Below are 25,302 nucleotides of genomic sequence, written 5' to 3'. Positions count from 1 at the left end.
GGCCTTCTTTATGGGGATGAAACCCATAACTTAAATCATTAGATTTTACATTGAAGACTTGGGTTAAGGGTAGGGTTAGGATCTCCAGGAAATGAATGTAGGTCTATGAAATATCCCCAAAAAGTGACGGCAACACAACTGTATGTGTGCATGTGCATGTGCGTGTGCGCGCGCACCTTCAACCCACTATGCCCTATATCAACTTATCTGTTTGTCTGCTTGCCTTCCTCCCCTGCCACCATAAATAGAAACTGCCCCAGACGCATTACTATTCCAACAACATAATGCAATGCAGGTATAACCTACATCACAGCACAGAAGTGATACACGAGTTTAATAACGGCCTCATATTTCCTTCCATCTCCCCGGCGTCCCCTCCGGAATCAATAACATCTGATGGAAAAGACTGACCGGCGCGTTTAACATGATGTAAAGTGAGAAATGAGGTGAAATCTCACCAAAAGACCAAGTTAGATTTGCAGGCGTGCGTGTCTGGCTCCTAAATATCTGGCTGAGGTATAAAAATCAGCTCCTCTGCCTGCGCCAGAAGAGAGAGAGAGAGAGAGAGAGAGAGAGAGAGAGAGAGAGAGAGAGAGAGAGAGAGAGAGAGAGAGAGAGACGCAGTGATACAGAGACACAGTGAGGGATGCACTGGCTGAAAGTGAGGCGGGAGGTCCGGGGTTTCCCTTTTTCCTCTCCCTGCTTCTCTCTCTTCCCAAGATAAAAACATTACAAGACAAACGCACTGACTTTACCCCAATTGCTCAAAGGGGAAGTGCGCTTTTGGACACTTTTGGGAGAGTCTGCACCTGCCAACGTGCGACGTGTCCGCGTTTCACGCTGCCAGATAACTCCTCCATTGATTTAGTTTTAACTTGCTTCAGCTCAAGTCGCCGCGTTCCTGTGCGCAATGGCCCGTCGTTTTTACCGTCTGTCTGCGCGTCTCCACATCGAGGGATTCGGGATGCTTGGCTGAATATAAATAAATAAATAAATGAATAAGAAATAAACAACTCCTGTGGATCCGAGAGTGACCTTCTGAGTCTGGATACTGGGACGATTTCAGCAGCCTCTTTCATGAAACCTCCTTACCTTGTCATTTTGGGGATCTATTTAGGAGTCTGTGCGACGCTTTAGTTCAGAGCGCACTTGTGTCTGACTCAACGATGTGGTCCGGTGGGAAATACTGTCTGTTTTTGTTCCTGCTTGAAAGTATCCTGTCGGACCCGGGAACCACAAACCAAGGTGAGTATAGAACTAGCGTCACTGCGTCCGAGCTCAGACTTAGAATAAGGGTGGATGCGCCAAATCAGACAAAGTCTTTTCCAACAAAACTGATTTTCTGCTCGCCCCCATTACACACACGTGCAAAAGAGGTAACTTAACGTTTTACAGCGCTTCTCATTCACTGTCTGCAACCATTAAATTATACCTACTCACACATTAAGGACTTTAAACATGCATATAAAAACAATGTAATGCCTTTACTTATCTTACATGGGAGCCCTGATGAGTGTAACGATTTCACAGGTAACGATTTCACGATACCAGGCTTGTATATTAGCATCAGTATAAGTATTAGATAGTGATTGTTTCAATAACATAACTAAATCTGGGTTCCAAATGTGTTTTACTAAACGTGTATTGCTGTTCCCCTCCAATATTTTGTTTGTTGGTTCTCTTGGTTTTGAGAACGCAGTGGATCCACATATACAGAAAACACACAAACATGCATATACAGCCTCACAATGCTTGTAAATGTTTCAAATTTTTTAGCTGAAAACATGTCAGTCAAGCTGTTGTCCTATTGACTGACACTGTTTATCTAATAAAACACATCTTTGAAAGACTAGACATAGTAGTAATAATGTTTGGGTTACTTTTTCCACCAACTCAAGTAGATTAGTTTGGCTTGGAATTGATCAATAAATATAAATTGCATGTATAGCCTCAAACAGGCATAAAAATATTTCAATTTGTTGGCTGAACCGAGAGATCAGTCTTGGTTTCAGCAGGTTGTCTTACTGTATGGCTTCCAACATACATCCCTGAAAGAGTCGCATGGCAGTGATGGTAAGATTTTTGCATCTACTCTGTCAGATAAATAGACGAATTTGGCTCTGAATTTGACAAAAAATGCAAAGTTAAAGACACATTGCAGCATCAAAATGTGTGCAAAATCATCAGTTTGCTGGCTGAACCGAGATGTCAGTCTCTTTCTTTGGCAGAGACAATAACGTTTTAGTGACTTTGTCATTGTAAACATATCACTCTCCATCTGAGTGTATCAAAGAATACATATTCATACATTTACCATCACGTAAAAATGTTAATTTGTTGCCTTAACCAAGAGACGTCACTCATGGTTATAGATCTACCTGTATTCCCAATCATTGACGCTGTATCTTGCAACACACATCTTTGATTAAACATGGCAATGCTTTAGTAACTTTTCCATCCTTCTCCATCAGAACTTGGATTAATGCTACCATGAATTTAGCAAAAAAATAAACTAAAAATCCAGAAATCTTAACTTGTTGGCTGTTTTCAATTGATTTGTCTGTAGTCTTGACCATTGATACTGTACAACGTTATACATCTTTAAAAATCTAAACATGACGATGGGATTCATGCTTATTACATTCATATCTAGATTCTGTGTGCTGTTAGGCTTATAGACAGGAGCTCCATCAGCCAAATTGTGGAGGAGGCTCTGACATTATACTTCACCTCCAAAATGTGAGTGCACAGAAACACTGCCGCAGCTATAGGGACCACAAAGTGTTACAGTGAATGTCAGCCTCTGGCATACTCTGTCAGCTATACTGGTGCTTTGAGTTGCCTAGTTCTGCCTCTCTGTATTCTATGATTCACACATTCATGGATGAACATATAACAGGTCTTAGTCCATACAGTCCCATAAGGATTGCTCACACACATTTATGTTACGCTTTACTGTAAGAAACATGTGAATTTTATCATGTTGGTCCAGTGATTGACACTAAATATATTAGAATAATTTCCCACTTGTCAAAATTCACTTCCAGTCACAGAGGCCTTGTGTGCAGTTGCACGTGGTGGAGAAGCACAGGACATAATGATGTTATCTCCCCTCGGTTGTACTCATAAGTCAAATGGGTAAATGGTTGGCATAATGTAATCGCTTCTTGACATCTTCCACTTCACACATTTCCAGAGGTCAGTTTCATATTCCTTCCTGAATGTTTAATGTTTAGGATACACAAATTCAAAGATGACAGGAGCCCTTTCACTAGCCAAATGTCAAGTCTCCTTCACTTCATTTTTCTGTGTGTGTGTGTGTGTGTGTGTGTGTGTGTGTATGTGTGCTCAGTTTTCCCCACAGGATGCCTGTCTGCCTGTGGTGGTGACAGGCTTGAAGAGGAGGGATTGCACACAGGGGAAACTTGAAAAAAAAAAAAAAAAAACGACAATGTGAGGAGTTTACCTTATAGTGAGAGCAAGCTAATAAATGTTAGCCGGGAGACTTTTCTAAATGAGTGTGAATCACTTCAGTATTTCCTCTCAGAAAAAGAGAGTGATCAAAGTGAGAAAGAAAGTTGAGCTGAGATGCAGTCTTTATGTAACATTATTTAGTATGAGTGCTTCAGTTTTTTTGAAGGTCATTTGTGATAAATGCTGTCAAAATAACAGTTAATTCTCCCAAAGTTACCTTATTTGATGTCTTAATCTCCAACCTCATGCCCACTTTAGTTTATGTCTCTATACATCTGCTAGCCTTTCACCTTTCACTCTCTCACACGCAGTTTACAATGACAACAGTGGCAGATTTACCACTTGAAAATGTTTGAAACGGTTAATTTCAGGCAGAAATAGAAGAAAACTAGGTGATCGCCGATTGCAGACTGAAATTACAACTGACAACAGTTGCCAGCTAGCTAATTAAGCTAATGCTAGCACCATTTGACTTGACTTGTTTCAAAAGCAGGATCTTGTAAAAGGGGTCACAAATATGCACTTGGATGCTGCGTGCATGATGGCGTGCTAAATGCTAAGGCTAAAACTACATGTACAACTGGGTTTTTAAAAAGCAAATTAAAAAGCATTCAGTTTACAAGCAGGCAAATTCATCTGAGAACATATAATATTTTAACATTGCATTTTCCTTTTTTTTTTTTTGATCGATGGCTCACACACTTACCAATCATCAAAACTATCAATGGCAAATTTTCATATCAATCAGCTGAGTAAACACTTGAGCGTTACCTGGCGTGTATTTTAAAAGGAGGGGTCTAACATCTCTCCAGCCATTTCATCACAACAGTAGCATTCAGGGAAAACTGCACTGCACTTTAATACGAGGATGCAGCATCATCTGTGTCATGATTAGGTGAATTAGATGCTGCTGTCAACTTTTATCATCGTCTCATGTCGAAAATAATGATTCTTTCTCTCCCAATGGCTTCTGAAACCACATCTTGGAAACTGCAAAAAATAAATAAATAAAATAAAATAAAAATAAATACAAGGGCCCTTACAGAAATGCCTGTCTCTGGGGGATCTCAGCCAAGGGCTTGTCTGCTTGAAGGATGAGGACTTGAGGATTTCAGCTTAATGTCTATCTTTTGAGGAGGGAGATATATAAAAATTTTCCCATTCTGCTCAAGCCCAGGTTTTAGTCAGGCGTCACCCACAGAGATACACAGCAATTTTCCCAAAACCACTGCTCGATAAAGGCTGTGTGCTGTGTGCTGAACCTGCCACTGAAGACATTTGTGTAATATGTTATTGTACAGTATGTGGGTGAAGCTTTTAATAGTAAAGTCACACGTTTGGTGCCACTGAACTAAGTCCATGCACCTGCTGGAAACCATACCAGATTTGTTGTATTTACCAAGAGTGGTGGGAATCATAGGTCACAGAAAACTGATATCCATCTAAGATGAAAAGCTGTCCTGAAAGGAATAGTTTGACACTTGAGGAAAGACACTTATTCGTTGTCGTACACCACTTTTACACCAAAATTTGTTCTTGGTTGTCAGTGGGCTTTTAGTCCAGTGCGAAAGAGAGTTCAGCGAGAACATTGGGACCACTCTCATGTCTGTACAGTAAATATGAATCTGAGCCCAGGAGATGATTAGCTGAGCTTAGCATAAAAACTGGCAGCAGGAGGAACAGCTAGTCTGGGTCTCTGCCCACCAGTCACCTCTAGAGCTCACTAATTAACATGGTACATCTTGTTTAACTGATCTGTATACAAACATAAATGTAAAAAGAGAGAGGTTGTGGTTTTATAGAAAGAGACCACAAGTGGGGAGACGGCCAGTAAGTGTACTTCCCAAACCGTCAAATTATTCCTTCAAGATAGTCAAAATTTTTAAATGATTGCTCAAAATGTGCATTATACCCCTACAGGGTTTCTTTTGTCTAAACAAACAAAAGCTATACTCAGTGTTATTCACCAAAGCTTTTTGTGTGTATACTTGAGTTCCCACAAATGTGTTTAATGTATTTCTTTCCTCATGACACATTTGAAATGTTGATTTTTAAATATTGTGGACATGTATCTTCGGGTGCATGCACAAGAGACAAAGGTGGCACAGACTGTGGAGCGTGCATGGCTCGCATTCTCAGAGTGCCACACGCTTAAGTGGAAAAAAATCCTGATTTCACTTTGCTCATCAACTTGAGGGAAACTGAACGGAAAAGGACGAAAGGGCACAGAGCCTGATGGAGGAAGTGGACACAAGAATGATGAAGGAAAAGAGCTTTCCAGTGTGACCAGCTGATCGATCTGTGTACCTGTGGAACGTTCCAAACAGGTGTTTTTGGAGCATTCCACAACTTTCCCAGACTTTTGTTGCTCCTGTCCCAACTTGTTTGCAATGTGTTGCTGTATCAAAATCATATAAGTATACATTTACAAAAATCAGCGAAGTTGATGAGGAAAAACTATCACAGTCTTAAATTTAAAATGCAATTTAACTCGACGCAGGGGGCTGAGGAGAAGTCCTGTGAGTCTTTATGTGAAAAAACGTACAAAGATACAAAAAAAACAGGCAAGCAAACAAAGCAAGGTCAAGATCCAATAAACACAGACTAGTTAAAAAAAAAGAGAGAGATCAAGATCAGAGGAAATGCAGATAAAACAAGACAGGACGCTACAACACATGACACAAAGAGAATCTGCAGAGACCTAGTGGAGGTGGACCAGTATATAGCATGGAGCTAATGAGGTGATGGGAAACAGGTGAGTGGGGAGGGGGAGCAGGTGAAGTGATTCTATTGGATGAAGTGCTGGCAGGTGGAACATCGATAAACAAGCAACCAACCATAATGAATGAACAGACTAAGATACAAAACCATGGCAAAAAAATTAAATATATGTCTTGGGACTGTTTTCAACTGTCAAAAAAGATTAGCAAGTCATCACATTCTGTTTAATTTCTTCTGGAATTTTTGGAAACGCGGTTGTACAATTCTGTACTGATTTGGAGTCACTGGGTCACATGACATGGAAAAAATTAGGAATTTTCCATAAAAATCTAAAATATTGATATAAAATAGCAGAGAAGTTATTTAAAAAACAAGTGTTTGTCCAGTGCAGTAATACTGGCATCTTTTTGTAATTTAAAATGATCTACCAAACACCGACGCTCAAAAAACAGGATTTTGAGGTTTGACATCCAGTCCTCTTTACTTCTGTGAGCTAAGCTAACCGGGTTTTCACTACACACATTCTTTTGCCTCATGAATAATGCCAATTAATTGATTACTTTGATCTTGCATAAACTGCGAGCGTGTCATTCCCTTGTTGCCTCCACAGTCGGTCGCCGTTCGTAACATGCACATGCATCCGAGCAGTTGCATTAGATAGACAGGGAAAACCCTGGAAGCCTTTCGTTCAGTTCGGTTCAAAGAATCTAAGTTTAGTCAGTTACTGTACAACCTTTGTTGCTCAGTTTGGTTCAACGTTAGGCCTGAACAAGCACTGCTAATGAGATCAATAGCTCTCATTTACAGCCAAGTTATCACACCATGATTGTTTCTGTGTTTCAGTGAGCTTTTCTCAAAGCTATGGATTTGGTCAGTGACACTAATGATTCAATACGCTCATTTCAGTTTGAGGATTCAGTGTTAAAGGTTTATTTGTTCACACCTTGAACACCTCATCCTGCAATACTGGTGTGTCAGTAATCAACTCTAGCGATTTACTACAATTTAGACGATTTGTACTCATTTACTTTCTAGAATGTGATACTTTCCATGTGGTCAGGAAAATTTAGAAAGGACAGTTGCAGATTATTATGCATCCAGACAAAAGTAATGTGATTTAGCCTCCTGATAAATGCTCAACGGCGTGTGTGTGTGTGTGTGTGTGTGTGTGTGTGTGCGTGCATGCATGTGTGCGCTTTAAGTGAGAAAATCTGTGTATCAAATTTAGCATTGTGGTCTTGGGTCATCTGTTATTTCCTGGCTCCAAAGGTAGCTGCAGGAATGTAATTATTTTATGACTGCATTACAGCGTATGTATGTTTGTGTGTGTGTGTGTGTGTGTGTGTGTGTGTGTGTGTGTGTGTGTGTGCGTGTGTTTGTGTGTCAGACAGACAGTGAAGATAGTTGGTGGAAAGTTTGCTGCTGCCAAACATGATATGGAACATTGCTCATGATCATGAAAGACTGTTTTTCTAATTTAGCCCAAAATCAATATCTCAGTCTCTCTCGGTCTGTCTCTCGGTTTCCCTCCCTCACTCTCTCCATGTCCTCCTTTTGAACACAGGCAAGGCCATCTTATTATAATTCAGCCCTTAATTACCAGCAGGGGATCAAGGCTAAATGAAGTCTCTGTAAATACTGAAGCGGTTCATTTAGTCTTACCAAAGTGTATCTTCTCCGGTTATCTAACTTGTTCTCAAAACAGTGGCAACCCCATTAAATTAGCCAAGATTTGGCAAAGTCCGCCGTACACTGGAGTGACAGGTCGTCTAAGGATGTGACTCTTTGGTCTATAATGTCGACCACTGAAGTGGGACTCACTTTATTGATAGAGATTGTAATTAACTGGCTGTGTGGAGACAAAGGAAATTGCACATTCATCATATCAAATTGGCTCAGGGGGGCTTAGCAAGGGCCAGATAATGACTCTTTTCATGCCTGAGCCGTGACCAGAGTGCAGACGGCTTGAGATTGTTACACTTGTATGTAGACAACGTTGTCATGGGCACACACAAAGGAAGACAGTTGTTAGCAGGCTCATGCAAAAACTCTATCAGACATGCTGTGTATCACAACTTGAATGAGGTGCAGAGATGATGTTGTTTAAGTTGCAAAACCAGGCAAAAAAATTCAGACATAATGGCTTTTTGCATCACGAGGTGCACTAACGCACAATAGACTGGAAAAAATAGTGCCCCAAGTCTGACATGTTGGCCATTGTTGGGCTGATATTATGCAAAATGCATACTGTTCGTGCAAAGTATGATTGAAGTGAGTGTGAGCGTCCCTCATCATGAAATCATGAGATCCATCTGTCTTGATCTGTCATCCGTCTATATGTCACACAGATTTTGAACACGTGTTATTTTCGGGGAAATGATCTCCCACCTCTGTCCATACATTGTTCTACATAGCACCAACCACCACCACCATTGCATTCAACATGGGTGTAATTCCTGAGGATACTGGGCTGTTATCATGTCACAAGAGGGGACTTCAGTTCACTCCAGACAATGTGATATTGTTACTTCATAAAGAATGGCACACTGACTGGTTTAAATGAATTTTAATGAAGCCACATTTTCTTTGGTCAAATATTTAAAGTTTCCATAGTCTGTCCCCTTTATTCATCTTTGGCTTATCTTTGATGTCATGTAGCACAGAAAACTCCTGACCTCTGAGAAGGAGAGTACTAATCTTCCAGACTTCACCTAGTCGGAGGGCGGATCTGTGTCAGTGTTGCTGTTTTCCTGGACTTTCCTAAGAGCTGTTATTTCATAGGTGGTTGAATCTGATAAGGGCTTTACAGTTCCGTCAGCTCCTCATTGACAGCTTGATAACTATTGTCTTCTCTCTTCCGATTTTGTCACCTCCATTTCTCTTCTTTTTAAATTCACTGTCCAACCTCTCTCGCATTCTCCCTCTCTTCCCCTTCCTGCTCTCTCCTGTCACTCTTTGTGCTTGCGCTGTCGTTCTTTCACTCTTCCAATTTTTCTCCTCCATTTTACACGACTTTCTTTTTCACAACTCCGCTCTCTCTAGTGGTTCTGTTGGACACTACGACAGTGCTAGGAGAACTGGACTGGAAGACATATCCTGTCAATGGGGTGAGTCACATTAGCATTTCTAAAAATAAAAATATTCACTGTTAAGCATCTTGCCATCATTTACTTGTTTTGTAAAGCATACCTCAGACCTAACAGACCTGACACACTATCCTTTCCTTTCAAAACTAAACTATCAAGCCAGATTAGTCATTGTTTTTCTTTCTTGCACTGAAGTCAGATACAGACAGGACCTTGGGTCTCAAAAATAATCCAGACAGCAGGTGACATATTTTACCTGCCAACCCTCCTGACAGTAGGCGGATCAATGTGTCATCCAGTTTCTGTATGTCTGTAAGGTTAAAACTGGACTAAATGTTTTTTCAAGATGTCTAGGTTACATTTAAGTTTTTCAGTGCTATACTAAATGTAGTACCTGTGTCACACTGAAATATAACTCAGTCATAAAAGTCTCATGGAATGGATGATTATGTGCATGTTGAATAAGTGCAGCATATGACCTCACCAATACAGAGCTGAAAGCACCAAGCACAGCACAGCAGGGAGTTAGGAGCAACATGAACTCCCCCCCCCCAGGGGAAGCTAGACTCAGAGCCTATAGGTGGATGCTGGGGTGGAGGCGGGGTTTCTGAAATGCTGTATGAACAGTGACAGCGGTAACAGCAAGTGACAGCATAGTTTTCAGGTGACCGGTGTGGCAGCAAAACACTGAATAAAGCACTGATGGCCGAGACGCACCACCATATGTAAAGGGTGTGTTCGATGCAAGATGTCTGACTTACCTAGCTCGCAGTTGCCGCTTCAATCAATGAAAAGCTGTTACCTCAACATCTAAAAAAAAATGTACTTTTCAGCCAAATTATGCCTTGTTTTAATCTAGATGAGATAGGTTTTCACCTGCAGAGGTCTGGACACCTTCAAGCTAAGATGTTGGTTGGAAAAGTTTTGGGATATAATGAGCTGTTCATATGCTTGGAAGCATTGTGATGTAACTTGTGTACTCAAACGCAGGAATAAATGGAGCTGCCATTTCTGGAAGCAGCTTTTCAAAATCACACTGGAAGCATCATGTTTGTACTGGTCCTTGTTCCAGAAACCCAGATACATCATTATCTAGGCTTTGACCAAACCAGGGTGTGTGATCCTTCTTTCTCAAAGAGAAACAGGGGTACTGAGGCATGTAAACACCCTGTCCAGTTTCAGGGTTTCTGATGGCTATCTGAGCATGCACGCCTTTGACTGGACTGACAGAGTAATTAGCCAGAGAAACAAACATTGGGATGATTAACAATATCATGGTTTACATGTTGCTACAGGTAATAGCTTGACACCAGAGGGATACACTGAATTTTAACCTCATGCTATATCTCAAGTCAATTCTAGGACACAGTTCCAGTGGTGGCAGTAACCAACTGGATTTACTCAAGAACTGTACTGAAGTAAAGTACCTCAAAATTGGACCTGAGCATGTCCATCTTCTGTTACTTTACGCATCCACTCCACTAAATTCAGAGGGAGATATTATAGTTTCTGCTCTAGGACATTGATTTGTTGCAAGTTACAGACTAAGATTCTTCATTAAAAAACGATCGGTTTATGCAATGCACATGTTGTGATTGGCTTTCAACCAACTGGCTTGTGACCTTTTACAAAAAAACAGTGCTTGGTTGGGGCCTTTCAGATGTCTGTGAGCCAATACAAGTTCCACCACAGAGATATTTTCCCTCCTTTTCCCAACTTTTCAGATGGTTTCATTTGAATAACAGTTTGAGGACCAAAGGGGTAAATGTATTTCGTATTATTCACAAACAAGCAAAGATTAGATAAGAGTCTGAAAAATGACTACAGATTTGTGTGGCAGAACTTGGTGTTTTGTTCCTCTCTGTCCCAATAATCATTTTATCTCAGATTTATTTGGCCTGACTGTTTCCTGACTAGATAAAGCAGCTCCATTTCAACCAGCTACAAGAGGAAAATGCTGCTTACACATTATTGCATCAGTATTAAAATCTAAAAATGTCACATATTATAATGTATCAACCGTAGGGATTATTTTACTGCAGAAAAAGTGTGTTGAACTTGGAGTATTTTTACACTGCTGTACTGGTACTTTCAATTAAGTAAAGTATCGGCTTAAGTGGGTTTTATCCAGAACAGTTGAGATAACTCACGAAACAGACACAAGAGATTGAGAAGTTGATTATAAACATCCACAGACAGCAAACGGTGATCAGACACGCTGATCATGTTTTAATCATGTGATCTAGGATATGAATAAACAGGTTGCTCTGGGTCCTATATAAACATATCCTGACAGTGATTAAGGACAAGATTCACTGATAACAACGGTGTGCATGTAAACATCCTTCAGGACTGGATTTCCACTGGTTTTTGTGATGAGATGAACATGGTAGCAGGTATCAGGCCATGGCTCATAGCAGCTTTTAATTTGAGTACTAAGGGCCATTAACACACACAAGTTTACTTAATAAACTTGCATAATGTTACTGCAATTTAAATTTCAAGCTCTTCTTCCCACTTATCTTCACTCCATCACGAATGACTCACACTTAACCTCAAATAAAATATGAGTAAAAATCAAACAAACAACACTCAGAGTTCAGTCAGACCATTTTTGAAACATTGAAACATGACGGCAGAATAAATCAAAAACAATAGTCTCTAGTTTTTTGTTTTTGTTTTTTGTTTTTTCTTAATAGATCACATACAGCTGTAATGTGGCGCAGCAGGTAGTGCGCGTGTCTCACAGCAAGAAGGTTGCCGGTTCGATTCCTGGGTCGGGCCTTTCTGTGTGAAGTTTGCATGTTCTTCCCGTGCATGCGTGGGTTCTCCCCGAGTACTCTGGCTTCCTCCCACAGACCAAAAACATGCTCATTAGGTTGATTGGTAACTCTAAATTGCCCCTAGGTGTGAGTGTGAATGGTTGTGTGCATGTGCCCTGCGATCGGCTCGTGACCAGGGTGTACCCCGCCTCCTGCCCGTTAACAGCCGAGATAGGCTATGCGATCCCGAAAGGGATAAGCGACATAGAAAATGGATGGATAGATCACATACGACAATGTTTATGTGCAATGAAGGCAGATTTGATCAAGCCTTTAAATTATCTAGAGATTAAACTAATTAAATTGTATCATATAATTCTTGCAGGACTAAGCCTGAAGAGGGAGCGCTGTAGATTTCATCCTTATAAATGGGACTGAGCAACAATAATTTTTCCATGATGTTGTGTCTAATTCGGGACACGAGGTGGTAGTGGGACTGTTTGTGCTTTCGGGCTATTATTAAAAGTGTAATAAATCCTTTGGAGCAAAACCAATAAATAGAAACAAAATACTGAGATATTTTCATGGCCAAATACCAATATTGAAACAGCCTCTCCTCCCTTGCACACAGCCTAAGCAGGTTTTTTGCTATGGGGAGTAACAACGCCGTTAATTGGTTGAACAAAAACACAGCGCCACCACCCAGATTCACATCAAATCAATAATTCATCACAGCTACAGAGATTTAATGATATTTTCATAACACCTCACTCTCTCTTCCCTTTAGTCTGACACTGACAAATTGTCTTGCTTTAATCAAAACCTCACACCTCTTAGCCAAGTTGAGTGCCTCCACCATTGTGCTTAATACAACAGTATCTGTCTGTACAATGTAGGTGGGTGTGCATATGGGTGTTTTTGTGTGTATGTGTGTGAGGTTTTTTTTTAATGGCCTGACGTCTTTTTCAACACATGAAACATTGATATTCTTTTCTCCTCAAAGGGAATTCCACATTATTTTTTTCCCTGCTATACACACAAACTCTGCTTGGTTTTTTATGTGATATAAAGTGATTTTTCCAACAATATAGATTTTATTCTCCTTGGAGTTTAAAGGTCACTTAAGCCGGTTTTTGTAGCCACTATTCAGCTATGATGAAGTAGCCAAGATTCTGAGGTACATTCCATTTGTTGACCCCGACTGTGGTAGAATAAAAGGCAGAGCACTGTCTAAGCCACTCTTTTCCATTGAGAATATCAAGAAAGTCAATATTTTTTTGGCCATTTATACTGGTAACACTTGGGACCCCCTTCCACGGTAAAAGCGCACTGAGTGACTGATGTGCTCCGTGTATTAAATGTGTCTCTGGCCAGTGGTTATGTGGTGATACTGGTTTATTTGTTTTCATATGTAGCTATTCAGATTTAAGTTGATACTGATTGGTGTTGCTGCTGAGCTTTTTCTTTGCTCAAGCTGATAGAAGTGTGTGGGTGTTTGTTTATCTGTATTTGTGAATAATGCGGTTGTGAATGAATGAACTCCCAGTCCCCTGGAGACACCATGTTTTTAAGATTTCAGTTGGTTACTATTGCCATGCAAAGGGTGTATTGCATTTATCAAAGGGCCTTCTTTTTCAAAATGACCACAATGACTGAAAAGAGAGCAGGCTTTTACTGTATCTTCATGTGGTATTATTAATGTAGCTTTATACAGTACTAAATGTCTTTTTAAAGCTCTAGTGCTGGTGTCCTGCAGGCAGATAGTGGGTGGTTATCATTACTGAAAACAAATGTGTTTAAGGAAATGTCTTGAGCACCTAACAATCAGATGACTACACAAATGTGGCTCTTTTGTAGTAGTTGTAGGTAGTGTTGTCGAGCTTGATCCACTGCCTTTGTTGCTACAGTTTAGATACTGATGATCCAAAATCCCATCCACCCACAATGATGAAAAATGCTCAGATGTATTGTGTCTCACATATGCTGTGCAATATCAGTATGTGAGTAAGATTTATTAAAATGGTCACATACTGTAGATTATAGATTGTGGTCAAATGCAAAAATTCTACTGATGGGTCTAAGTGTTCAGCATTAAATTGTTAAATTAGCATTAAATTATTGCTATAAACAGCACCTCTTTTGCTCCCTTTCTCTTTCACTGACAGTGCAGTTAGCTTAATAATATACATCAACCATGCGTAGGCGAGGAAAGGCAACTAGCTGGGAAGAGCAGTTGTCAAGGTAGAAGTCGCACCTACTACAGCTTGCTCTGAACTCAAAAATGACTCTGAAGCTCTGTTCATGCTACCTCACCTAGGTTCCAGCAGAGGATGCTGAAGATCTTGCAAACATAAATCGTCAAGATATAATATAATCGAAACTAAATACTTTACTCCTTAAGGTTGGCTCTAAAAATGGAGATATTGGTTAAAGCCATGTCACATCACTGCTGGTGAAAGGAGAGGCTTCTGCTCATGTTAGCAAGCCTGGCCTTAATGCAGCCATCACTGATGTGGAAAATGATCTCTTATCTGCGAGGCAAAAGTTTCAAAACCTCTTCCTAAACCTCTTCTCAGTGATGAACAACTTTCATAACAACTTTCCACTCTCTATGTTCAGTGGCTGTCAAAGGCTCCTGTCACAAGCTGAGTGCAGACCTTAAGCTGCTGCAGTAATGGTGGGGAATTTTATAAGTCGCCCCCCCCCCCCCAAAAAAAGAACAAAAAAAACAAATGTCATAACAAGTAGAGTTAGAAACACACCACAAGTTTTCAATGTGACAATGTCTCTGCACAATGACAGGACTTTATAACTGTTTCTGAATGTCACAGAAAATGCTGAAGTGTGTCTCTGAAGTCAGTGAGGGGATGCTACAATCTGCATCATCAAAAGGCAAATATGAGTGAAACCAAATAATATCATAATTCTACATTGACAATTGCATGTGAAATGTATGAGTGTTAATGATTTATACATACCATAAAGTTAGGGTGCTGTAGGCTGATCAATACATTCAATATGGAGAAAATGGTTTAACGTGGTGACATGACAAAAAGGATTTTAATTTTCTATTTTTGTTAAATTTGCACAGCACATGCAGAGTAGATTGAAGAGTCTCACAGTGCATCTGACACACATACCTTCCAAATCTCAATCTCACATCTCACATTATTTTGCAGCCCTGTGCATCAGTGTAGTGTAAAAGAACCAGCCACACGAATGTTCCCGAAAAACTGTACAAACCTACATGCATCGCAGATAAGCATTTTCTACTCTTAAAGATGCTGCACACCAGAACTACCAGAGTGCTAATCCACTCAGCACCACTCCAAGACATTAATATGGCTGCCATAAGGAACTGATGTAAAGTGAGCGGCTGCTCGTCTGTCCACTTCAAGTCTGAAGAGGGATTGAGACTCTAAGTAAATGTCATCAACAACACAATAATTATGAGGTCTTCCTTCCTTCCACTCTCTCCTTCAAATCATCATCTGTATGCAGACACTGTAGTCATTAATCATGCAAACTTTGCTAAAACCGCCTTTGGACCTCAAGAAAGTGCACCTGAACAAGCAAAAGTCAATAGGACACTTCTTAGGGGCAGGTCTAATTGCAGTGCCAGTGTCATTGTGCTGATATGAAGTGTTTTAATTGCTTTTTGGATTAAGTGAGGAAACTTTTAACAAACTCAAGGGTCATGATGCCAGACTAGAAAATTAGACCCAAAATTGTTTTTGCATGTGTAGTTTTCCAAATCATCAGTATTTCATAGCTTCAGCCTCAGCACTAAGTCAACAGTGGGCTTTTTCACAGGCCGGTTTCAGAAAACTCTCATATTGCAACAACAACAAGTGTCAATACATTAAGTTGTTCTACACCTTTGTACAAAAAAAAAACTGTTTTCTGTCTGCTGCAGTCTGCTAAGCTTGGGGCTAATAGGCAGAGCGATTAGTAGGTGCATATCTGATTGCCTCTGAGAGCGTGGGCTGCAGCTCATCTTTCAAACTCAGGGTTCGCATTTGTTTTCTCTGCTCTGAACCATGCCACATCCCAAGGGGGAATTTTAGAACACTGAGGCACAGAGAGTGACAAATTACCATTTTCTCTTGTTTGTATGCATAATGGAACTTCAATTACTTAATGCTGATCTTATGCAAACCAGAGAGTCTGCTTTCTTTAAAAATGCAGAGTTTCTGCTTCTGGTCTGTAAGGAGGGCAGCAAATGGCAGAATATAGTCTATGTGTTGAAAAAACTCCTCTGACTTCAAGTGTGTGAATCATTCGTAAAGTCACATTTCCTTTCTATCAGTTCTACCGCATTCCACTTTTATACTCTAGTGGAAAATCTCAGAAGTTCCAGGCTGAAAGGCATGTATCAAAGCACTGCAGAGGCGTATACAACACTAGTCGGCTTCTCACTTTGGTGGCGTCTGATTTTAAGATTTTTAGTCATGCTATCAGCATGGCTCGAGGTAATGTCAGTCTTTCAGTCAGGGCAACCAGTTTTGTTGAGTCTAAAATATCTCAACAACTATTGGATGGATTTGTTAGAGATATTTAAGTTCCCTCAATCTTAATGGAAATGATTTGTAATAGGTTTGGTCCCCTGACCTTTCACGTTGGTCATTGGTTTATCGCAAACAATGACAGTCCCATCAGCCTCGGCTGTAGGCTGCTTTGTGTTTGTAGCTAATTAGCAAATGTTGGTATGCTACTGTAACACAATAATTAAGATTGTTAACACTAAACATTAACATGCTAGCGCTACAGTTGCAAGCATTAAGTAACATTTTAATAATGGGTTCACATTGCCAGGTGCCCATATGAACACTGAAGAAGTTTGCTTTAATCATTCCTACTGTTCCCACTGGCCATGAAGAGATCACTTTCTAACATGTTTGTAATATGTGATGGGGGACAAAATCTCCAGTCCTCATTTAGTGCAAAACTCTATTCTAAAATTTATTTGTAGCTAATATTAGACTTCAGCAGTTTCAGTTAATCAAAACAAATGGATGTCTTTCAAAATTACAAAATTCCCGTTCTGTTTCCCTGGACAATGCTTCTCTGCTGAGCTGCCGTGGTGGGATGGTAACACAAGGATTGGAACTTTGGAAGACAAGTGCTTGATTTGTCTAACAGCAAACTTTAGCTTCAACTGAAATTCAGAATGTGTTTTTGGACAGAACAGAGACTGAATTGTGCTCCCCATTTATCACATTGGAAGTGCATTGGCAAGGGATCGATTAATGGCCGCTTTGAACAAGAGGAAATGTTCATATGGGCACCTCATTTTTAGACAGACTTGGAAAATTGTGAACCAATAATAGTTAATCATGTGCCAATAAAAGCATATGCCATGGTTACACATGCTAAGATACACATACTGTAATTGTATTAGAATAATGACAATGTAGTTTATTATGCATATGGTATAGTTAACAGTGTAATTTGATTTTATTTTCAGCCATTTACAGTTTGAACATATCCCATAATAATCCTGTATCAAGATGTTTTCTCTCTCTTTTCTACTCATTTACCTTGAATATGCCCCTTAGCAATGATATGTGCATGATTACATGCTACCTCAGAGTCCACTTAACATGATAAAGGCCTGGGTACAGCATTATTGGCTGACTGAAGTTCCAAATGAAAGAGGAAGTTATTATGATTGATTAATCATTTAGCCCTTGGGTGTCACATAGAGCTAATTTAGATAGCTTAATTAATATAAGATTAATTGCTTTTGCACACTTCAGTCAAGGTTAAAGTGTTGTTTAATGATTTATATTAGAGAACACTTTACCTCAGTTGTTTTGGCTCAACTTGTTCTGTCCATCATCTAATGTTATTGGGTTTCTCTTTATATGACACATTCAAGATATTCACCATTAAAGACTCTGTGTGTGTGTGTGTGTGTGTGTGTGTGTGTGTGTGTGTGTGTGTGTGTGTGTGTGTGTGTGTGTGTGTGTGTGTGAGAGAGAGAGAGAGAGAGAGAGAGAGAGAGAGAGAGAGAGAGAGACTGGTATTTATCACGTTGTGGGGACTGTTTACACAGTCACATTGTGGGGACTCACCTGCCTTATGGGGACCCTTAATGTAAATCATTAAATTTTAGGGTGAAGACTGAGGATAAGGTTACGGGTTAGGTAAGGTTAGGTTAGGTATAGGCTTAGGAATAGGCAAATGGTGGCTATGGTTAGGGTTAGGCTTAGGGTAAGGCTCCAGGAAATGAATGTAAGCCCATGTAATGTCCCCACAGGTGATAAATACACGCGTGTGTGTGTGTGTGTGTGTGTGTGTGTGTGTGTGTGTGTGTGTGTGTGTGTGTGTGTGTGTGTGTGTGTGTGTGTGCGCCTGTATTTCAAAATGAAAACTTATGCATATCAACACAGCGGCTTTGGATAATTTTCTCCTATTGACCACCCATTTTGTAGATATCACAGGTACATAATTGCATAATGTAGGTGCCAACATGGAGAGTGAAATCAATAAGCAGCCACAGAGTACTTTCCATTTAGGTACTTATGCTTTCTCACATCCTCCATGCTCCAATCTGTGGACATGGAAATGGTAGTTTGCAATCATGGTAGAAGCTCCAGTATCTTGGTGAAGACTGGAAGAGAGGAGGCTAGTGACTGAAGGTTACATGAGCGAATCCTATGCAGAAGTCTTTACCCAGTTTTTCCTTTATCCAGTTTACTGGATAGTGACACCCTTCAATCCAAATTCTCTCTGCAAATCAGTGAAACATTGGGCCATGGACTTGATCAGGATGACGCCAGTGCACCATTGGGTCAGAGCTCTGTGAGGTTACACTGTCTTATGTGGGGAGGAGGACCCACCTCTATGGGCTACTTTCCAGCCTCTGAATGGGGACGTGGCTATTACCTGTCCACTGCAGCTGACCTGATTGAGTGTGTAAAGATTGGGCTGGTGTCAGAAAACCTTTATATTAATATTACAGCAATGCTGTGGAGACACAACCATAACAAGCCTGGCAGTATTCCAATGGTTGGTCCATGGTCAGCTTTGATTATAGGAGGAATTAGTTCTCCTTTTTCCAATGAAACAAGCTGTCTTTATGTTTCTTTAGAAGTGCTTGTTGAATGGTTGAATAGCTTGGGAAACCCTCTCAACAGACACCTATCTGATGTCACATTTCTGACCATTCGGGTTTGAACTTAAATCATTCAACATGTGTCACTTTTGATTTCAATAATTGAGCGCAATGTCTTATACAAGAGACTGAAAACGCACACCACTATCCCCATATTTATATAATATTATGCCTCGTTCCTCTCTTCCTCTCTGGCTCTTCCCTCCACCTTTCCAGCACGGCCACTCGGAACAACAATAAACACATTTAATTTGAAACATATGGGACTATCTCAGGGAAATCCCTTGACCTTGAAGGGCCCTTTGGTGTCAAAGGCCACGAGGAAGATCTGGGAGATTATGTGTGCTAAATATGAATTATTTTTCACTGGTTTCAAGCATCTCAACTTACACAGTTTTGTCTGCATTTTGAATGTAATGATTCAGTCTCATTCATTTATAATGCTGCAAATTTCTCCACCAGGTCCTTAACAGAACAGAATCAAGTAAAACTACCATGCCTCCCATGTACCTCATGCTCTTGAGATATAATTACATGTCCAGCTGTGTGACTGACACAATCTCAGCTGCCCATTTATTGCCACAGGAGTTGTGAGAAAGAAGATCTGTCAATAAACATTAGGGCTTTTGAAGCTCTGATCATCACACCGTTAAAGCAGAGCAGACAAATGAGAGAGTCTGGCTGATGCAACCGCGTGAAAACATTGGTGAAACTAGCTTGGTGTCTCTCAAACGTCATGTTTCTATAGAAATTAAGTTTCACTACATGCAATGGAGGTTGAACATTTTATGGAACAGCTCTGAAACCAGATCATTCTCGGGTGCATGTGTTGTAATCTCCGAACATTATCTCTGTATTATTAAATCTGATACTAATCTGCAGCCCAGTACATACTAATATAATGCTCATCCATAACAGTGTTTGCAGCTTGGATTTGTGATGTGAAAATCTTACATATTTTGTATTTTACAGTGGGACGCTATCACAGAGATGGATGAGCAGAACAGACCTATTCACACCTTCCAGGTTTGCCATGTAATGGAGCCAAACCAGAACAACTGGCTGCGGTCTGGATGGATCCAGCGGCAGGCTGCACAGAGGGTCTGGACCACAACATAGCACCTCCTCAGACACACACTGTAGTTTGTACAAAAAAATCTTTGCCAAATATTTTGATCAAATGAAGTGGTCTTGAAGCAGGGCCTGGTTGTGAGGATGGGAAAAAACTGGGGGGAGTTGCAGATGTACTGTAAAGTAACAAAAAAAGATGACTTCACTCTGAGAGAGAGGGGGGCTGATTTCCAGTCAAGTCAATACAGAAGAGCTCATGATAATCAAAGATGGTGCAGGATTTCTTCTTTACACACCACTACACTAGAGTGCTGCTCATTATGTCTTAAACAGAGCTGTATCGCAAACTTCTGAAAACCTTGAGTCTGCCTCGGTTGTGTCAAATGACCCACCTATTCTTTCTGTGATTGCTTGTTTGTACTCTTTTTTAGCAAATTATAATTGCTTTCTATGAATTAATTCCTTGTTATGATGCTTGCACTTAATTGATTTTAGCATAATATGTAAACATAAAGTCATTTTATTGTTACTCTGACCACGCTACTTTGGTCATATTACTCTGTTAAACATATTAGGCCAATGGGATCTATTCTAAAGTCTAGTTTATTTCCGGTCAGGCAATATGAAGATCCAACTGCAAAATGTTTAATAGTTGCATGTCTGATGTCAAATGAGCTTTTGATCATTATATGTATTCATCTATATTTCAATGCAGGTATATGTGGAGCTGCGTTTCACACTGAGAGACTGCAACTCCATTCCTTGGGTGTCTGGTACCTGTAAGGAAACCTTCAACCTCTTTTACCTGCAGACTGATGAACCGCTCCCTGCAGCAACACGGTTTCGTCCTACTGACTATGCCAAGGTTTGCTATCGGACCCATATTATAAAAAATAGTTCTTTGTTGCACTACTGGTATCATTCAGGAACAGCAATCTGTGCTTCTAAAGTGTTTGTTGTTGGCTTTAAGGTGGATACTATTGCGGCAGATGAGAGTTTTACACAGACAGATCTTGGAGACCGTGTTCTTCGCCTCAATACTGAGGTCAGGGAGGTGGGGCCAGTGACTCAGAAGGGCTTCTACTTGGCCTTCCAGGATGTGGGAGCTTGTATTGCGCTTGTGTCTGTCAAGGTCAGTGAACAGCGTGGCGTGGCTCATGTTTGCATGAAATGCAGCCATGGACTTGTCAGTTTGATTTCTTTCACAAGACTAGCAATGCTTTCAGCTTCCTGTTTTCCTCTTTCACACAAGGTGTTCTACAAACGCTGCCCATCAACTTTAAGGAACCTGGCAGCATTTCCTGACACAGTGCCGCATATGGACTCGTCCTCTCTGGTGGAAGTGAGGGGTGCATGTGTGGAGAATGCAGAAGAGAGGGACACGCCCAAACTGTACTGTGGTGCTGATGGAGACTGGTTGGTACCACTGGGCCGCTGTGTCTGTACTATTGGCCACGAGGAGATGGATGGCTACTGCCAGGGTGAGAAGGTGTTTTGGATGTTTTTGTGTACGTGTGTGTGTGTGCTTGTACTAATTTTAGAACAGTACATTTCACCAACACTGTACTAAAGCGACAGAGAAGGGAACAAATACATAGAGAGAAGAGAAGAGAAGAGAAGAGAAGAGAAGAGAAGAGAAGAGAAGAGAAGAGAAGAGAAGAGAAGAGAAGGCATTGCATCATATTAACAGATCTCCAGAGCCTCCCCAGTCATCTGCAGGAGTTTGAGGTTACAGAACTACTTTTCCCTCCTCTCATTCTAAGATCCTGCATCTTTGTCTGATCCTCTCCATCCACATCTCTCTTCATCTCCTCACAACTCCACCTCCCCTCGTCATCCTCTCTCCACTCTTGTCCACTTTGTTTATGCTTCACTTACACCCCCTTTATTTTCATTCTTCCCTTTTAATTCTCACTCTGGCTGTCTCTCATCACCCTCCTTTTCTGCTATGCGATCCTGAACAAGGTGTATGTGGCTTCCAAGAGGAACTTTGTTCTTTGTCTGCTACAAAAGAAATTGTGCTGTGGTAAATAAATGCAAACTTTGCTAAACAGCACAAACCTTCTGTAAAATGCTTTTTTTAGATGCTTCCTCTCTAATTCCACTAGATCAGCTTTAACAAAATGTGGCCCATTGTCTGCAAACCGATTAAGAAAAAGTTAAAGCAACTGTTGAGTTGTTCCAGATAAGTCTTTGGCCTGGTTTCTCAATTAGACTGTGCAGACAGACAGAGGGCTAGCTGGCTAATTGCCATCATTTGTTAGTTTCACAGCTAATTTAGCCCGCACCTACTCTTTCGTAAAACTCCCCCTCCCCTCTCTTTCTCTCACGAAGCTCAGACATACTCTTGTAATTAAGGCAGGTGCTAAATTGAGCCACACTGCATGATTACAATTACTGGCTACATTTTTCAGACTACAGGAGCCTTGGTTGGCTGGGGTGAAATTCATGTGGTACCCCTGTGGCAATGTGGTTACTCAGGTTATTACAGAGAGAACTCCAACAGTCATTAGTACAACTGATATGTAGGACATGCTGTAATATCTCCTTTATTTGCTCCTCGGGTGTAATTTTTCTTTTTATCTTCTTCTCTTTTATCTACTTTTTTATTTATCTTTTCTCCTCTCTCGCTCTCTCAATCATCTCAAAGAAGTAGTTAAACAACACAGAAGCCTGTCAGGAGAGATTACTGATGAGGCAGCAGCACTCTCATGGTGTCCCTCGTATTATGTCCTACATCTTTAGTCTCCCTATTCAACCCCTTTGGCTGACAGTAGTTGCTTCTCTCGATTGGGACAGTGGGAGGGGGATCGAGGCTGCCGCTACAGTGAATGGTTCAGTAACTCATTGAGCAGTAACCCACTTGACGCTTGAGCAACGATGCGTGTTTGTCTATTTATTCAGTCATACATATTGTTTGTTCTTCAAACTAACAAACCTTAAGTTTTCAGATGCCTCAAGTTGACGGTAGGATTGGGATTTTATATTGCAATAGTTATATATTGTGGTATGACATATTTCCTTGAAATCAATTTAGCAACTACTTTGGGTTTAAATAATCAGATAATCCAGTAAATTCTCATAAATGATACTCATAAATTATCCATCTGCATTTAATGCTGCATTTGGATATACAGACGAGGGATGCAAGATCAGTACTGACGCTGATACTGACTTCACTAATCAGGTATCATCAATGTAATTATAAAATTCTGTGTTTAGACTATCAGTCACATTCATCCAGTCCAGACCTGGCCTCATGTTACCTTACATTACAACATTCGTCCACTGAGTTGAGTTATACAGATAGAAAATTTGGGGGAAAGGAAGCACTTGTTGATTTAAAGGAGTTAAAAACTCTCATCATCACTTATGCAAAGGCAGCCACCATACTGGTATTAAAGTTAATTAATGAGAACGCTAACGAGGGTCACGATACAGAGCTGTGCACAATTACTTATGTGACGGATGTTGCCAGTTACTAAAGAGAATAAATTAAATCGGTGACCAGTCTGTGATACTTACTGCATGTGCAATGTTTGCAAAAGGAGATAAATAAAACTTGAAAACTGTTATGAAGCCTACAGACAGAGCTAGACTAGCGGTTTCACCTTGTGTACAGTCTTTGGTTTCCCAGAGATATCTCTGCAGTGGACTAATGGACACGAATCTAATATTGATCTTATCATCTCACTGTGAGTCTCAAAGAAAGAATGCATTTCCCAAAATGGCTGTTCCTTTAAGATTCACCCTTGTCTGAGATACTGTTGTAGCATCCTGGTTAAAGGAAACCAGAGATGGCGCTGCGCTCTATTGTTTTGCGTTGAGCTACAGTTGGGTTCAGAGATGTCAGGTAACATCTATCGAGGAGGATCTGGGGAGGATTTTCTGTTACCATTAGGTTAGAGGAGGTGATCAATAATAACAATGCATTATGGCCTGGCAATTTATGATTTATGGCTTTATTGATTGATGGCCAATTATTTTTTCTCGTCAGTAAATTCCACAGGTCTTACAGAGCCTATGCCATGATGAAGATGTGCACTTTGCAAGTAGTTGCAGGAAGTTTAGGCATGAACTTGCGATGACTTCTGCTTTCTCCTCGTTTTCATTTTGGAACACTGCTTCAAAGGGTACTGTGATCAAAGCTGTCTGAGAGGCAGCATGGGGAAAGAGCAAAAGGGGGGGGAGAGAGAGAGAGAGAGAGAGAGAGAGAGAGAGAGAGAGAGAGAGAGAGAGAGAGAGAGAGAGAGAGAGAGAGAGAATAGGGAAAACCCCAGCACTCCCAGATATAAGCAGAGCTCTGCGCTAACACGTCCATCTTTGCCTCCCAGCTGCCTAAACAAAGGCATCAGCGCTTATCAAACCCTGCTTTCCACCCCAATAGCATTCTGCCAGACTGTTTTGACATCTCAATCGAGTGCTTTATTATTCTATTCCTTTCTATTCCTTTCATTCAGTGTCAGCCACAAGAGGATTACTCAGAGATAGGCTGGTTATATCATGACCTAGATAAGGCAACATCATAGTGCTAATGCTATTTGTTCCACATCCTTTCGTCACACCATGATATTCAAAAGGAGGCAGTGAATTGTGGGGGAAGTTAATGGAGGTGTCTTTTGAATTTCATTTGAATCAGAATAGACATGCAGACAAGCCCAAGAGCCCACCGGTAGGCTAAGTGATTAGGTAGGCGAAAAATCTTCTGTACACAAATATTTTGGTTTCAACAAAATCTTCTGAAGGACAATTTTTGCAGCTCACACTGCCTGTGCTTGTCATTATGTTGATACCAACACGTCCCAGTTTCTCTTCTTACTGTATAGATGAACACTTTCAGAATCACACAATAAAGTCCATCAGTGTTTTCCCTTTTCTCTTTTTCCCCATGAGCTAACCGTGTCAGAGTTCTCCAGAAATCAGCAGTACTTACTGTAGCTTGCTCACTCATGACCTCTGCTGTCTCCAGACACAGGATTGATCAGGCAGCAAAAGTCCAAACTTTTGACCTGAAATTCAAGTAATGTGGAATGGGAAATGAGGCGATCAATACATTGTCTTAGTTGTA

General features: G+C 40.6%; 1 protein-coding gene across 2 annotated transcripts in view; it reads left to right on the top strand.

Annotated features, from left to right (window-relative positions):
• The first annotated feature begins 614 nt into the window (after nt 1-614).
• epha6 (eph receptor A6) overlaps nt 615-25,302 on the top strand; it is a 53,617-nt gene continuing 28,929 nt past the window's right edge. For both annotated transcript variants that reach the window (XM_070968797.1, XM_070968788.1), the window contains exons 1-6: nt 615-1,245; nt 9,238-9,302; nt 20,136-20,264; nt 20,950-21,099; nt 21,205-21,366; nt 21,487-21,715. In XM_070968797.1, coding sequence (XP_070824898.1) covers nt 1,167-1,245; nt 9,238-9,302; nt 20,136-20,264; nt 20,950-21,099; nt 21,205-21,366; nt 21,487-21,715 — 814 coding nt within the window. In that variant the 5' untranslated portion in view covers nt 615-1,166. The remainder of the gene's footprint in view (nt 1,246-9,237; nt 9,303-20,135; nt 20,265-20,949; nt 21,100-21,204; nt 21,367-21,486; nt 21,716-25,302) is intronic.

Source organism: Chaetodon trifascialis, chromosome 1 (assembly GCF_039877785.1).
Source record: "Chaetodon trifascialis isolate fChaTrf1 chromosome 1, fChaTrf1.hap1, whole genome shotgun sequence".
In the NCBI taxonomy this organism is placed as follows: domain Eukaryota; kingdom Metazoa; phylum Chordata; class Actinopteri; order Chaetodontiformes; family Chaetodontidae; genus Chaetodon; species Chaetodon trifascialis.
This window is presented reverse-complemented; position numbering and strand designations above follow the sequence as displayed.